Source organism: Lagopus leucura, unplaced genomic scaffold (genome assembly GCF_019238085.1).
Source record: "Lagopus leucura isolate 7727_CA_CO unplaced genomic scaffold, USGS_WTPT01 Super-Scaffold_100019, whole genome shotgun sequence".
NCBI classification, from domain to species: Eukaryota; Metazoa; Chordata; class Aves; order Galliformes; family Phasianidae; genus Lagopus; species Lagopus leucura.
This window is the reverse complement of record NW_024962273.1, coordinates 10,870,158-10,886,948: the sequence shown is the minus strand read 5'-3', so window position 1 is coordinate 10,886,948 and position 16,791 is coordinate 10,870,158. Positions and strand designations below refer to the sequence as shown.

The following is a 16,791-nucleotide window of genomic DNA, read 5'->3' as shown; positions in this document are numbered from 1 at the left end:
ATCCACAAACGGGACTGGCAGGGTTGGAAGTGACTTCATGCCTGAATGATTGACAATTGCTAATAGGGTCCAGGCCCTGGCAGATCCCCTTGGAGGAGGAGAGCTTGAACTTTTGTGCCTGAGCTGCCAAATTGGTTTTCTTAAAACTCCTAATTTACTTTTGAGGCTCCCAGAGTCTCTCACCCTGCTTTAATTGAGTGGTCAGCACTGTGCTCACTTTCATTCCTGCTCCCTCTGCGCACCGTTGCACGCACCATGTCCAAGGGCTGCCTGGGTTCTGACATGGTTCCGCTGGCCTCTACTCTTCTCTGAGTCAATGGGGTGGCTGTGCTCATAGAAATCCTATGGGGCCTTTTCCCTTTTAATTTCAAGTTTATTTAGTGCCAATGAAAAACGATGACTGACAGGCTTCTGTTTACCCTCTGAGGAGGATGCAGTATGCCGTGCTGCCTGCCCCGGGTCACTCAGCACTGAGCAGAGGGGAAGCCTCAGCTGCTGCCTACTCTGCTTCTTGTACATCCCACAGCAGTCCCGAGCCAGCAGGTCTCAGCTCCTGCTCGTCACCCTTCCTAAGAACCCCTCTGTCCCCAGCACACTGATGATCGCACCAGCAGTGAGCTGAGCTGGCCATTTGCATCTCCAAGTGATGGTGAGAGTGCACTGGGAGGTCCCCCCACACCTCCTGAAACCCATCCTCAGCCACCAGGCATCTGCTTCCCCTCACTTGGCTGCAGGACGGAGCAGCCCGCTGGTTTTGGCTGACAAAGTCTGTGCTTCATTCGCCCCTCCTCTCTCTTTTCTGCAGTGTCCCGGTTTTCAAGCCCACGGGTGACTCCGAGATTAAGCCGAAAACGAGCCCTGTCTATTTCCCCACTGTCTGATGCCAGCATTGATCTGCAGACGATGATCAGGACCTCCCCAAACTCCCTTGTGGCATATATTAACAACTCCAGAAGCAGCTCAGCGGCAAGTGGCTCCTACGGCCATTTATCTGCCGGGACAATAAGGTAATGCTTTGGGGGCTGTCTAACTGTGTAACCCCCCTCAAAAGGACGAGGGGTGTCCTCTAACAAGGGAGATTCATTGTGCCCTTCCAGTACTTGAAGAGACCTTATAAGCAGGAGGGGGACTGACTTTTTCACAGTGTAATAGTGATAGAGCGGAAGGAATGGCTTTAAACTAGTGGGGAGATTTAGGTTAGATGTCAGGAAGAAATTCTTTGCTCAGAAGGCAGTGAGGTACTGGAGGAGTCTACCCCATCTCTGGAGGTACTCAAGGCCAGATGGGATGGGCCCTGGGCAGCCTGAGCTGGTGTGGGGCAGCCAGCCCATGGCAGGGGGTTGGCATTCGGCAGACGTTAAGATCCCTTCCAACCCAAACTATTCTTTGATTCTGCGAAACCCTCTGTTTGAAGAAACTGCCCCCAAAGTATTCTCAAAATTACTGGCCCACATTCTTAAACAAATATTGCCTGGGTGGATTTAAGAGCCTGATTCTAAAAACATATCTGAAAAAAAATCTAAGCCCTTGAGTAAAGTTTTGCTAAAATCTTAATTAAAAAGCACTTACGCTAGGCAGCTTACTGTTGTCAGTTCCTGCCGTGATTGCTTAACCCAAGTTTCACAATATTGTTATTCTTTTTATTACTTAACTGTTAAATATGTTAGTTCTAATTAACATTGTTGTTGCAAAGCAAGGGTTTATAAAGATCCTGTGCTTTTTTTTTTTTTTTTTTGTAGGGGAGCACTGTTATTAGTAACCATTACATTAATTTTATCAGTTACTTTATCTGACTGTCATTTAGAAATTGTAGAGTGTAACATATTGCTAGCTTAAAAAAACAGTGATAGTCATTTTTGGACTTTGTTATAACACAACAGTGCTGTGCAGCAACCTGCCATCACACCTCATTTACTGCAGCATGCTTTTGACTCCTAGAGCTCTATAACACTGCAGTGATTTTTACCCATTATTCTTCTGGTCAAGTTGTCATTAAGTAGTTTGGAATAGAAATACTAATTGTGTGATCACCAGCAATGCATATTTTCTCTAAAAACAAAACTGGAAATGAAGTCTGTTGCTAATTATGACTCTGTTTCCTGAGCGCTTACACCATGGACAGTTTTAGTGACATGAGAAAAAGTACCATGAGTGGTAAGGACTCAGGGCAGCTATGTTTAAAAGGTGCCAAATAATTGATTTGGGGCTGAGAGTCTACAGTTTGTTCATCCCTCACCTGGAGTAAAGGGAGCAGACAATACTCACTGCACCTCCTGTGTTCCTCCATCTCTATCAACAGAATCGTAGAATCATAGAATCGTTTGAGTTGGAGGGACCTTTAAAGGTTGTCTGGTCCAACTCCCTGCAATGAACAGGAACACCTACAGTTTGATCAGGGAATGTCTCCAAGGACAGGGCATCCACCACAGATACATTACTGGGGTATGAAAACCTTGTTTCCAGAAGCAGAGCTTCATTTTTAATGCCTCTGCCTGCTGCACCTTGGCTCCAGCCCATTGCCTCTAGCTAGCCCCAGGGAGTTGGTGGGGTTTCTGATCACTGCTGACCTAGATTGGGGCTGAACCAGTGACCTACATATGAAGGGTGACATACTTCTGCAATCCCCTGAGCCAGCATGTCCCTCACCTGAGTGTAAAGTAAACTACATGTTTTGGACTATGCTAAATGGCTTGTGATTCACCCTGGCTGTGATCTCTGCCAGGTGAGCCAGGTGATGCTGGGGTCTCACAGTCCAGGCAGCTTAACCCTGAGCTTGCAAGCCTGCAGAATAGAGTTGGGAAAAGCTGGGGGATGTGTGGCTGCAAAGCCAGATGTGTTCTGAGCTCCCTGCCAAGGGCTTTGCTGTTTTTAAACAAAAGAAGCAAAGGAATTATGGTCAGTCTGATACATGGGTCAGAAAGTTTGCTGAGGTTCACACGAGACAAAGCTTGCTTTTGCAGCAAAGCACAATAGCAAGCTTATTATTGCATTGAAGCACCTACCTGGGATGCTGCATCCTCTACAAAGTCCTGGCCAAACTCAGTCAGTCACTAGCCAAAGTGCTAAACGCTGTTTGAAATAATCCCTCATCGTTTCTTCTCCTCCCACCGCTGCAGCCCTGCATTCAGCTTCCCGCACCCCATCAACCCCGTGACATACCAGCAGATCCTGACCCAGCAGCGAGGTCTGAGCTCGGCTTTCGGGCACACTCCTCCCCTCATCCAGCCGTCTCCCACCTTTCCCCCTCGGCAGCACATGGCCGTCATCTCCGTCAACGCACCCCCGGCACAGAGCAGCAGCAACAGCAACTGCATCTCCGACTCCAGTCAGGTAGGGGTGGCTCTCACCTTGCAGCACTCTTTATTCCTCCTGACAAAGCATTTCTGGACTTGTCGCAGTCAGATTCTGCACCCACCTCCCACTTTGAACACCCACACACTCACATACCAGTGCAGGAGCCATGGCCTTGATCTGGCAAAGCACTGTACATGACACACAGGGCCATCTCAGGCAGCAAATCTCCTTGAGCACCTGTCACATGCTGCTGAAGTCAGTGGAGTCAGATTTGGCACATGCTGAAATGTTTTTCCACATAAGCAGATGAATACTGTGAATCAAGCTTTGTTGGTCTTTCACCTGTCCCTTTTTCCTACTGATGTGGATCATGCAGATAGTTTTAAAGCACATGACTCCTTCCCTCACAAGCAGGTAAGTGCATCCTGTGGGACCTCTCACAGTTTTACATATTGTTCCCTTTTTTCACTTGTCACTTTCTCTCTCATGTCTCTGCTGATGATTTTAAGTTTTGCAGAATCAAAGGCCATATTTTGAGTATTAGGAATGCTGCAATGTATATGAGGTCATACACCTCACCTGGTCCATACCGATACCTACGCACTCACACACATATCTCTGTGTGCACATATCCTCCCTACGCACATATGCAGTGAATATGCGTAGCACAATTTTTAACATTTTTTCTTCTCCTTTTCATTCCTTTGAAGTTTAAATTGCAATTGCTTTTCTCCCCAGAGACTTACTTCACCTCATTTCACACCCATTTCAAATTGTTGTTTTAGTTGCACTATCCTGAACTTTTTAGACTGGTTTATTGTTTTAGGATTTCTCATGGCTGCTGAACTGCAAACTCTGTTTGTTATTGAAGGCTATTTGATTGATTGGTTTTGTTTTCTTCTCACAAACTGGCTACCAAAATAATGTGGCTGGTAGGAGTTATGCCTCTGTTTAATAACTTGCATGACCAATCTTGAGCAATTAGCAAGAGTAGTGTATTTAAAATGTTAACGTTCCAATTTTATGAACATACAATGGGATTTTTTTTCTCATGAAGTTGTTTTCATTTTTTTAAGAGCTTAGCAAAATATACACACTGCCTTTCATGCACCCAGCATGAAGGAGCCCTCACATGTAACCAGAGGCCCCCACTCTTCTTGGGAATTCATTTTCTCAACAAGTCGTTTCATCACATTGAGAAATAAAATCGTGTCTTGGGTGGGTCTTACATAACATTTTCATGGATCTGACAGGGACTGCATCGTTCTGAAAGAGCCAGGCTTGCTGATGAGCTTGCAGAAGCTGATGGTGCCCTTTATTTTCCCCTCTTTCTGGCTTGCACAAACCCACACAGGCTAGTTTTCACATGAAGCCCTTGGCAGCAGGCCAGCATGCCATTGTCCGCATCCGCTCTTGATGTTCAACTTTGACTGATTTTTTAGTTGACTTTGAACAACGCTGTGGGCTGCATTGAGTCTCTCATCCCAAACCCTGTACCACATCTTGCCTGGTTTTCCTTCCTAGAGCAAGCAGAGCAGCGAGTCAGCCGTGAGCAGCACCGTCAATCCTGTAATTAACAAGCGCACCAAAGTCAAGACCGAAGTCGAGGGCTTGCCCCCAGTATCCCCAACCACGCAGGTAACCTCCTTGGTGCGAGACGTGTTGGGGCCCGAGGCAGCAAAGCTGCTGGGTCTTCTTGCCTCTGGGAACGATGCTGTTGGCATGCTTTGATGCAGTGACTGACTGAAGCATTCAGTGGGTGCTTAAGACTCAGCATGCAGCTGCTGTGGTTGGATACAGATAGAGGAGGGAGGGAATATTTGAAGCATGATAACTTGAAAAAATGGCATTGGAGTTTTCTGTGCTGCAAAGCAAGCAGTATTGGTGTTTCAGAGCAAACATAGATTACAGGGGATTCTTGCATGTAGGTAGAAAGCTTGCAGAAAAAAAAGGACTCCTTGATTCAACAAGGAATTGCTCCTAGCAACATCCTTTACACCAGTGTCACATTTGACACCAAGAAGGGCCCAAATTCCCCTTGCTTTCTTCCCAGAGCTCTGTGATTGCAAACTGTTTAATGGCTGACAGTATCCATCTGACCATCCTTTATCACAACTGTAAACTATCAGGAGTGCTCTGGGCACTTCATTTTCATGAAATATTAGGCCATGTTATTGTCAGGCGAATGGAAGAGTTGATGACAAATTTCTCCTCCTGCCCTGGTTCAGGAGCAGGTCTCAGCATGATGCATGGGGACAGCAATGTGTGCAGTCATCAGGGGGCTGGTAAAATTGATGAAGATAGCATATCAGGGAAAGATAAACATGCTGTAGTCAGCATGATTAGGGCAAAGAGGCATCTCTCTGGAGCTTTGAGTTTAGGAGCGCATCCACACACTGCTGGAAAAGCACATGCCCCAAAAAACCAATCTGGCCAACACCTAGGCTAATAGGCAACATGTTTCTTTCCTGCAGCAAATGAAAAAAGATTTGAAAGCCATCACCAGCTTTCTAAAGCATCTGTAGCAGAGGAGCTGTGGGACAGACAGCTACTTCCTTGATGGCTGTCATTGACAGCAAAGAGTGCCTGTAAAGCACCAGCCTGCTCTCCCTGCAGCTCTGCCCCAGTGCTTCATCCACTGAGTCCCAAGTGAAATAAGCACTGCAAGAAGGGAGGGAATTGTTTAAAGTGGTACATGGAGGCTTGATTAGAAGAACAAGATGAAATTAAGAGAAAGAAAATGTATTCTCGTTATCTAATGGTTCCTAATGAGGAAATATGTGGAGTAATACCCCAAGAGAAATGTGGGTTTCACATCTTGCAACATTTCAGTATTGACTGAGAGATTATTGGAGTATGCCTTGTGAGAGACAGTCCATTCCTGGCAGGGAGAACAGGTTAGAAGATTGAATGTCACGGGTGTCTCCTTTTAAGCTGGTCTAAGCAACAACCAGCTTTTGAAATTTGGGGATTTCCATTCTGCATGAGACTGCTGAAAACCTGATTACTGAGGAGCAGCCATCCCAAAAAAGCATCCATATGTGTGTTTTGTTTTGGAAATGCTGCATTAAAAAAACCTCATGTGAGTTGTGGTTTGGGTGTCTAAAATCCTTGCCAGACAGTATCTCCCATGCTGGTGTGTGCTATAAAAAATGTGATCCAGACAAAATCCATGGAACACAGTGAAGCATCAGGCAAGACAGACCTGAGTTACTGTGCTCTTATGATACCACAGTAGCTCCAGTGCAGGCTCAGATTAATGTTGAACTAGCCAGAAATGAAACGTGTCAATCCTCTTCAACAAATTAAAAAGGTTTCTGTTCAGTTTTTTCAGCAGAAAGTAGAAACATTTTGGCAAAATGATATTTTTAGGAGAAAATTTCACTTTTTCAGAGACAGCTTTTTGTGGAAAGAAACATCTCAATAAAAGTATTGTTCACAGCTCAATCAAATAGAGCTGCTGGAAAAAGAAAGTGCTGTTTGAACTTTCTGAGGCTATTGCTCAGATATACTTTAAATCTCCAGAAATCTTTCTGTGAATTTCTACAGTTTCCTTTCCCAGGAGCCACCTTGCAATACATATATATATGCATATATATATGTATTTAGATGAAGAGCTAATTAAAACAAATCTCTTCCTCTCCGTATCTAAACCGTTGAACTGAAAAGTCACAGCTGGCATGTATGTCATGAGCTAGTTAATGAAAATTGTTGAACTCTCATACAGCACATCTTACTTTCCAAGCCATAGAATGCCGTTAAGTCATTAATCATTGCAGCCTCTCAGTAGGCATTGCAAAGATGTTGATGGGGAAGGAGATGGCAGCCAAATAGGTCCATCTGGGCAGGTCAGAGACAATTTGAGATGGGTCTAGCTGTGGCCAAATACTAAAGGGGCCAAGTGGAGCATCAGATCACAACAATGTCTGACGGAGTTAGTCACCCAGGTACTCCTGTGCCCTACAGGTGGGATGATCTGCGCTGGGCAGGGGTAGTAACTGGGAGGAAAAGGAATGAAGTGGTTCAAAACCAACAGAGTTTGTTTTGCATTGCTAAATTCCAGAGTCAGCACTGGCTGCTGGTTGCCTTGTCTGTAGTGAAAGTAGCTGTGGCTCATACTGTGTGACCGTTGTCCCTCTGACTTGTAGTAATTTGCATTCATGTTCTGTTACACTGTTATGTAGGTGTCAATGTTTTAATCCTTGCAGCAGCCATATAAAATGTCTTCTGTGATTCATTTAGCTCTGAGGAGTTGGGTAGGCAGAGAAGTTCAGGGGAGAGCTCACAGTGTGCCTAGGATTAGATTAACTAATTTATGAAGACTCCATACTGGAGCCAGAGCCCCTGGATCTCTGCTCTGCAATCCACTCATCATAGAGTCTTGCTCAAGATTTTTACATTTGCCAGTCCCAGAAAGTTCTGAAGGCTCAATACTTTTTCCCTGTGGAGTGTCCCGCTGCCATAATTTTTTGGGTAACAGTTAAGCATCATTTTCTGATCTACTGAAAGATAAAATATATGCCTCTCTGCAGCCCATATCAGGTGAGACTAGTAACTATAAACTTTGGCTGCTTTCTTCATGCTTGTATTTCCCTCACCTCCACAGATCAGAAGTGTTGCTCCAGCAAAGGACAAAAACAAACATCAAAAGCTTTTTCCTTTCTCCAGCCTTTCCTGCAGCTGCTCCTGACCTGACTGGAGACAGCACCACTGCAACCATGGCTTTAGGGCGTTTCGTGTATCGTCATTAACTCTGATCCATTTCTGCCAAAGCTCCGTAACTCATTATTTCTCTGTAATCAAGGATGCTGTGTTGCTACAATGAGCTCACCTTAGTGATCAGTTGGTACCTGCCTTGTAATCTATGAGTGACAGAGGAATTCAGATGAAAGAAGTTCACCTTATACACTGCACTGTTGTGTCTTGCAGGAGCATCTGACAGACCTGAAAGAAGATCTAGATAAGGATGAATGTAAACAGGAGCCTGAGGTTATTTATGAGACAAACTGTCACTGGGAAGGGTGCACAAAGGAATATGACACTCAAGAGCAGCTCGTCCATGTGAGTAATGGCTGGGAGGAAACTCCAGTGATAAATTTGGGTTTCTGTGCACTTGTCCTCATTTTTTATCACTAGCTGCTGTACAGCCAGAGCCCACTCTGGGAGCTACTAAAGGTGCAAATCAGAGATACGATGTGTAAACACTGCCAAAGCAGGTTGCTGCTCCCTGAGGAGTTTAGCTGCAAGAAGCGTCTCATAGATTATTTGATGTTGCTCTCTCCCCAGCTGCTGAGGCTGCAATTTTGGTCTCCCTTGTGCACAATCTAGTAAAAGAAGATCCATGTATAGGACCTGATCAGAAAATGGGGAGGACTGAGTCCTTCTCTCAGGCTGTATTCACTGAGCCTCCTCATACAGCTACACTAGTGTGCAAGGATGATCTGTAGCATCCACAGACCTTGGCCAGTGGTACAAGCTGTGGGGCCATGTCACTTAGGGACTGTTGACGTGCCCAGCTCATTCCTCTCACCTCCCTGCCCATAAGCAGAAATAGAGCACTTCCAGAGTGTGGAGATATGCTACAGTGTCTCCCTCAGGGTCTGAAATAAAGAAAGTGGGCTGATTTTTTAAAAATTGGGAAATAAGGTTTCAGTAATCACAGTGATGTCCCCGAACTAATGTCAAAGCTGCTCTCTGAAGGATCTCCAAACCAAGTCATTTGAACCAAATTTTCAGTTCTAATTAATTCCAAGAACCTTTTGTGTGCTTTGCGTCGTGTGGGAATCCACTGTTTGGTTTTTCTTTGGCTTCTGGGGTTGACAAATCCCTCGAACTCCAAGCAAATCCCTGAGAAACTGTGTCTGAACCCCATCCTGCCCTCAGCCCCGCAACCTCCCAGTCCTCATTTGGGCCCTGTGGTGTGAGCCCTGCTTGTTGGACACCAGCCTGGGCCTGCTGGGAATTCATCAGCCTCAGCAACGATGCTTTGTTGTAGGTCTTCATTTGACCGTAGTCATGTTTAGATGCCACCAAGTAAACATTAGTCTCTATCCCTCAATTTCTGCACACAAATGTAACCTTAAGCTCAGAGAGACTGTGCTCCAAATGATCATTTGGGGCATTTACTTTTCTTCAACTTAAAGCTAAACACCTGCCCAACCAACCAGATGTCACCCATTCAGAACAAGTCCTTGAGGACAGACAGATATGGAAATTGTTTTCAAGGGCCAAATGAGCAATATGCATTTCTGTTTAATGGATTGCACTTTGTGCCTCAGGGTGGTGCTTTACTGTAGTTAAACCACAACGGCCATGTCGGATGGGCTGGTCTCACTTTTGTCCAGCAGTATTTGTGCACTTCCCTCTCAAACGTAAGAAAAACCCTTTAACTCTGCCCAGTGCAGGGCAGATCCAGGCAGCTCAGCACAATTTATTTCCAGAGAAAAGCCAAAGAAAAATATTTGACAGAATGTCCAAGATTTTCCTAAATTTGGATGGTTTTAAAAACGGGTATCTCTGTACTATGATTACTAGCAATGTGGGGCTGTGGATTTGGGATGCCCAAAATACACATGTAAATGAAATACAGATGTCATGGGCCAATTTCTGAGAAGGTGGCATCCCACCATGCATGGAAAAAATTCTGTTTGTGTGCAGAGCAAAGTACTTGGGCATGCAGGGCCTGTTTTGCACATGCAGTGGGCAATGTGCTTGTGGGAGCAGTGCGTGTCAAAGAGGAGCAGCAGGAATGAGAGTGTATTTTTTCAAGCACTGCTACTGCTTCCAGCCTAGAAGGCTGCACACATCTCAGAGAAGCCCAAGGAAAGCCATAGGCTTGTTAGGGGTTTAGTGAGGACTGTGGAGCAGTGTAGTTAAGTGTGGTAAGACGTGTGACTGTTCCTGCGTGGTGTGATGGGAAGCAGATGTTGCCCAGACAGTGAGTTCATAAGCCTTAAGGGGGGCTGCAGTCCTCCACCAATAAAAGTGTCTTCCTCTGGCCCAAGGGGAATCCAATAGGAGAGCCTACACGCTTCCTGCTAGCACTGCTTTGCATAGTCTTGGTTGCAAGTCAGATTCCCACGCAAACAGAGCCAGGAGACATCTTTGCAGTCCGGTCTAGATATGGTTTAATGTGTCCATAGGTCTCCCAGGGGGCTAACCAGATCTCTGCCAAAATATCACACCAGTGTCTTGTTATAAAATCGGAACCATAGGCAGCTGTGCTCCAGTCCCACCCGAAACCTAACCCAAACCTATCTGCCACAGCCTCCCTCCGTCATCTGGGCATGTGGCAGGTCTTTGTTCCCAGGCCTGGGTCATGCATACAGAATGCCAGGCTTAAGTTAGTCAGGGCCATGAAGGCACACTGCTCTGTTTTCCTGAGTTTCTGTGTCCTCACACTGCCCCGCCACCCCAACAAATCTCATCCCAAGCCACAACATGTGTGCCTGGCCTTGGCCAGGGGGTGGAGACGGGGACTGGAAAAAAGTCTCAGCACAAAAAAACAAAACCCAAACCCAAAGTGGTTTATTTTAGGATTTCCTGTCAGTGAATGTCTGCTGAAAACACAGGAGCAAGGACAGGCATTATTTTTGGCAGCAAGACCCCATTCAGAGAGACAAGGCTGCTGCTGCAGCCAGGCTTCCAATGGGCCGGTCTCCGACTCTGTTTATTTTCATCAGGGCTTCATCTGCCTCTGAATGGTAAAAAGCAACCCTCATCTTCCTCTCAGGGAAGATGAAGGCATTGTTCTGCATCTGACTTTTCAGAAGGAGGATTTTAGTGACCCAAGAAATTAGCGGTCACTGGGGCCACCAAGCTCTACCTAGCACATAGCTCTCAGCTGCTGTCATTTCCTGCCTGCCCCACTCTGAGGCAAGTGGAGGTTTCAGGGCCAGCACCATCTGGCTCATCTCCTCTGCCCCCTCTTTTGGCATCTCTCCACAAAGGGGTCCTGTCTGCGTGGTGTGGTGTGGGAGGTTTCAGCAGGCAGAAATGACACTGTCATGGATCAGAATATTCTGAGTTGGAAAGGACCCATAAGGATCATTGAGTCCAATTCCTGTCAACTAGGGTCCACTAGCATCATCCTCCCTTCACCCATTAGCACTGGCACTGGGCACCCCTGGAGACACCAAGAGGGCTACTTGCTCCCTGGCACTGCATGTCTCCCTTGCTTTTGCAGCACTTATGGAAAACCTCTGATTTATAGCTGCTTTGGACCCAGCACCCAGCTGGACATGCTAGACCACAGCACTGGTCCCTGTGTCCCTGTGGACAGAGGGGTTATTGGGGTTATCTGTGCACCTGGCACCCAGGTGCAATGCCCAATGACAAGCACTGGGGAGGGCACGGCTGGTTTTGGGAACACCATCTGTGCTTTGCTGGCATCAGCTCTTCCAGAAGTGACCTGTTTCTCCCTTCTCTCCCACCAGCACATCAACAATGATCATATCCACGGGGAGAAGAAGGAGTTTGTCTGCCGCTGGCAGGACTGCACGCGGGAGCAGAAGCCCTTCAAAGCTCAGTACATGCTGGTGGTGCACATGCGAAGGCACACTGGAGAGAAGCCCCACAAGTGCACGGTGAGCTGGCGGGGGTGTGCAGAACTTCTCAGCTTGTCAATTGGGACACTGGATTTTGGGTCACATAAACTTGCAGACAGGATCATCGCTGCTTGCAGGTCGCACCCTGGGGAAAGTGCAGCAGTAGGAGGGCAATTGAAAGGCTGGTGGGCAAAACTATTTCATGGAGAAAGTGGGTTCAGCTCTACCACAGGGATACAGAGTGACTCCGGACAGGTCACTTAATATGCAAAAAAGGCAATTTAGTGCTTGTGTCCAAGAAGGAAACTCAGGAACAGCACACTATAGGGAAGCAGCCAGCCTTGGTTGTGTGTAATTCAGCATCACATTCAGCACTGCCCAGCACTACTGCTGGGGGCTGCAAGTTTCCTGCACCCGTGTATCCAGGTATGCACTCCTGCCTCCCCTGTTTTAATTCAGAGGTGATGAAAACCCTGGGGTGCTTAAACCTTGGGAAGAGCTCTGTTCCCAAACCTTCTGCATGCACACAGCATAGCACCTAGCATTAATCACTCGCTGAGGAACAGTGTAGGCTGCGATTTTGTATCTCAGTCCTGAGGGTAGAGACTCACCTCTTCCTCAGCCTGGAGGGATTGAAGCCCATGTCTCCCATCCCATGTGGATCTCTCATCAAGCCACTGGCTGATGTGGGGAAGCCAAGGACGCGTGAGAGGGAACACTGGAAAAAAGTGAGCCATGGAGCTCAGTGGCTGCGGCCAGCTGGTAGGAGAGGAACTCATCATCTCTTCCCACAAATACTTCAGCCCTAGGGTCCAGCTGTATCTTCTGCTATCTTCTGCTCCCACCCTCTTCCTCTTGCCAGGACCTCTTCCACTGCCAGCATTATGCTGTTCCTCTCCCCAGGGTCTCCAGAATGAGCCTCTCTTTCTGCTTGGCAGATGTCCGAGCCCTTCTCCAGTATCTTCCTCCTCTTCTGCTGCATTAGTCCAGCCTCCAGCCCTGCTCCCCCCAGCTCTGTTCCAGCTCCTGCTTACAAATACTAGGATATGTATTATTTGCTTGCTGCACAACTTTTTATCAGTCTTTCAGCTCTGTGTTCATTTAATTTAGAGCCTAAGCTCCCCAGGGCATGGGGCCGTGTCTTTTGTTTTAATCTTCTAAAGTACCTTGCCCAGTTCTCATGCTTTACCAATCTTACTTTTGAAAGTATCAAGGCGTATTGATCTGTGGTGTGCTGCAAAGTAAGCAGGAAGGGAAGACTAGCCCTATCCTTGCAGGTGGAAGGACTGAGAAGGTGAAAAGTAGCAGGGACTTTTTCAGTACTGAGATGGAGCAGGAAAATCCTCTGCTGCTCAATCCCACCTCGCTCCAGTCTTGATTTTCTCTCACTGGAGCAATTACAGAGCTGTGGGAATTTGCAGTCTTGAGCCATCCTCTGCCTGCAGGAGAACTGTGCTGCTTCTGCGTGTGATGTGTCAGAGAAACTCTCTCTGAAGAGGAGTGCTGACCATTTCCAATTGCTCTGCAGATGGTGCCCTTCTTTGGCAGAGCATTCCTTGCCTGAGTCTGGCAGTGATTTTTCCAAGTGCCATTCATTTCAGACAAGAAGTTTGTGGTGTACATAAAGCTACAGATGGACCCCATTGCAGCTTGAGATCCCGTAAAGAACTGTTTCAACAAATGACAGCCAGAACTCCCACTGACATAATCAAATCCACGCCTGAGAGTGGGAACCACTTTGAACAAACACAGGATGCTTTGCTGAGATCTTATTTGAAAATGGGACCTCAGAATTTTTCTTCTTTAAATGCATGTGTGTCAGTATCTGTCAAAACCAAAATGGACACTTGAGTTGAACTCATGCTGAGTTCCTTTTGTTTTTCAGCGAGTGGAATGTTGTGTTTCAGTAACCGTAAATGACTCCAGTTGTAAAGGACTGTCTGCCTATGCCAAGGGAAGGAAATGCTATACTGTGCTACTTCACAGTTACAGCATGTTCCATGGATCTAATGGGCTGAGGAAGGTTGTCTGAGGAAAGCGAACCAGATTCATCCTATCCAAACATACCTACAGAAGGAATCATCTCTTGAAGGATGTTCCTTGAGGAGATCTGGGTATCAGAAGATCACAGAGCCCTTATTTCCACCATCCCCATGCCAGACCATAAAGGGATACCTGAATTTGCTGTGTCTTTTTCAGCACAGTGGAGCTGTATGGGATCATCCTGTGCCCATGTGCTGGGATCTTAGATAACAAGGAATGGGAGAAGCTAGTTAGAGGAGCCCTACCTGTGCAGAGCCAGGACAGCGGCACCTGAACCTAAGCGGCACCTAAGCTCACCCCATGGTTGGTGTGAGGGCTGCATTTAGCCAGAATTTGGAAGGAAAGCCCCACATTTCTTAAAATTCTGCATTTGTAAGTTCCCACACGCTTCATCAAAGAGCATTTAAGACAACTTCTTGGATTTGAGTGACTGGTGAGATCCTTCATGCTACAGATGGGGCAGGTGCAGGGAGAAACTTCCAAGCAGAGCAGAGGGTGGCGGGACTGCATCTCCTGAAGTCTGACTTTATCTCCCAAACTGCTCCTTCTCGTTGTGTGGGCAGCTGGTTTCCTTCCAGGAGCAAGGCTTCTGGCCTGTACTCTCGTCCAAGAATCCATCTGTCTTCAAGATTGAGAGCCTTGTTTTTTAAACTGGTAATGTCAGACAGCCTGACCACAGCATCTTCCGAGAGTAGACCCAAGCTGTAATTTGGGAAACTTCAAAGCTTGCGGGATTTTTACTTGTGTGTTAGAGAATGGTCTGATCTTTCCAGCTCTGGAGCTAGGGAAGCTGCAAGGCTGGTCAAGCTGTCGAGAAGCCATCAATTCTCTGGGTGAGAGGAAAGGATCTCCATCTCTGAGTATGTTAGTTGCAGAGGGGTGGCTAAGAGAATGGAGGGCTGTTCAGCCCCGCTGGAAAAAGCAGTTTCTTGTTGAAATGTCAGGTGTGTATCCGACAAGGAGCAGCACCTTAAGTGTGAGTCACTGCTGAAACTCTCAGCGTGCCTAGGGAGGGGAATTCTCCCAACAAAGTGGATGTTGTTCCCTAAAACACAAGCCCTTTAAAGGGAAGGAAAAAAAAAAAAAAAAGAAAGAATGAGAAACAGATGAGAAGGGTTTAGGCAGGAGGGAAATCAATTTATTCTGGTTAATTAATCACCCTTCTTGTGTTGTTTTTTTTTTTATTTTAGTTTGAGGGTTGCTCCAAGGCTTACTCCCGCCTGGAGAACTTAAAGACACACCTGAGGTCCCACACTGGAGAAAAACCGTACGTCTGTGAGCATGAAGGCTGCAATAAAGCCTTTTCCAATGCCTCGGATAGAGCCAAGCACCAAAACAGGACGCATTCCAATGAGGTAAGCCTGGGCTCACCGCAGCTCAACGGAGGGCTTTTTTTTAATTCTGCTGACAATAAACATGCACTTTACATGCTGGACTCATGTAAAAAGAAACCTACTGTAATGAGAGGTTTTTCTTATTTTTTAATGGGATTTATTTTGCTGAAGAGCCAGACCACATTAGCTTTATATTTATGAAAGCCATGTTTGAAATCATAAACAGATGTTAAAGTATGCAAACTTCTTAATCGGCTTTGGAAATTAAAGTGAGCATTTTCCAAATTCATAATTTTTAATAGTGTGAATAGGATTGTACGTTTGTGCATGTGGTGTTTCATATTAGTGTGGCACAGACTCTCAGTAGTATAACAGCTAGCCGGGATTCTGACACTCTGGAAATAATACTTCCTCCATCGTTTGATGTACAATGATAGAGCACAATGCAATGCTTTGTTAACCTTGGCTAATTAAGACCCGCTATTAGTACTGGGGGAGCAGAGGAAATTGCCTTTATTGTAACGCATGTGATGGTCTGTTGCAATCAACCATAGCTGACGATTGAAATTTATATTACCACTAATTAGCTGATGGGGGGAGAAAAAACAACACTCTGAAGTTCTAATAATGTTTGTAGCCATGAAGAATTCAGTCTGCAGCCTAATTTGCAACTGTTAAATATAGACTATTGGAGAATGGAACGCAAGTGCCATGGGTGAGAGCTTTTTAAAGCGATGCTGTGTCTACAAAGGGCTTTTGGGGAGTTTCTATCTCTGGTATCATAATATCTGCCAGTAATAACCGCAGCTTGGTTAAAGCTCTTCTGTTGAAGTCAGAAGAGGGATTCAGAGTCTAGGGTACCCTTTTGTTCTGTGTGATGCTGAGACCTGGATCCCAGTACTATTTTAATTTGTTTGGGTATGATCCCAAAAGCCAGGTTTGTCCTTTGCCTGTGAGCAATTTCCTCAGCAAGATGAAGGTTAAAATTAACCTGTGTCTGCACTGGGGTTGGTTCAAGGCTGTGCAGACCCTGAGGTCAGGAGTGACCAACAGGACGTGCAGCTTCCCACTTGCTGAGCACGCTAGTCTGTATTCTCAATAGCTGGTGTTTGGTTAAAAGAAAATTTGTTTTCTGTTAAAGTTTCTCTAACTGGGTGATAGATAGGGTGATTTACTCTCACTGACAAAACTTCGTGTGTTAGAAACAGCTTGTTTTCCAGCCCTGGAATCTTCCTATGCCTTCCTCCAGAGTTGGATGCAATGTCTCTTTCACTTTTGCTATTTCCCTTCCACAGCACTGTACTGCTAAGCCGCTCTTCTTTCTCTCAAGTTAAGTACGTCAATCAAGACTCTGAAGTCTCCCACTAGTACAGCACTGTTTCCTATCTTAAATCAAATTTGTGTGCCTCTTCCGTCCCTAAGGATCCTTATTTGAATGAACCCAGACTTCTTGTACAACTTTCAGTACTGGGTAGAGACTCTCTGACCAGTTTGTGTGCATTGAAGCACATGTGAACTAATTTTATTACGTGAATTATTTTTTGCCCATAGATCCCTTGAACTCTGATCCCTAG

General features: G+C 46.1%; 1 protein-coding gene across 3 annotated transcripts in view; it reads left to right on the top strand.

Moving 5' to 3' along the window:
• GLI2 (GLI family zinc finger 2) overlaps positions 1-16,791 on the top strand; it is a 175,020-nt gene that overhangs the window by 149,303 nt on the left and 8,926 nt on the right. For all 3 annotated transcript variants that reach the window (XM_042877800.1, XM_042877802.1, XM_042877801.1), the window contains exons 6-11: positions 806-1,007; positions 3,117-3,330; positions 4,819-4,932; positions 8,224-8,355; positions 11,730-11,879; positions 15,074-15,238. In XM_042877800.1, the coding sequence (XP_042733734.1) occupies positions 806-1,007; positions 3,117-3,330; positions 4,819-4,932; positions 8,224-8,355; positions 11,730-11,879; positions 15,074-15,238 (977 nt within the window). The remainder of the gene's footprint in view (positions 1-805; positions 1,008-3,116; positions 3,331-4,818; positions 4,933-8,223; positions 8,356-11,729; positions 11,880-15,073; positions 15,239-16,791) is intronic.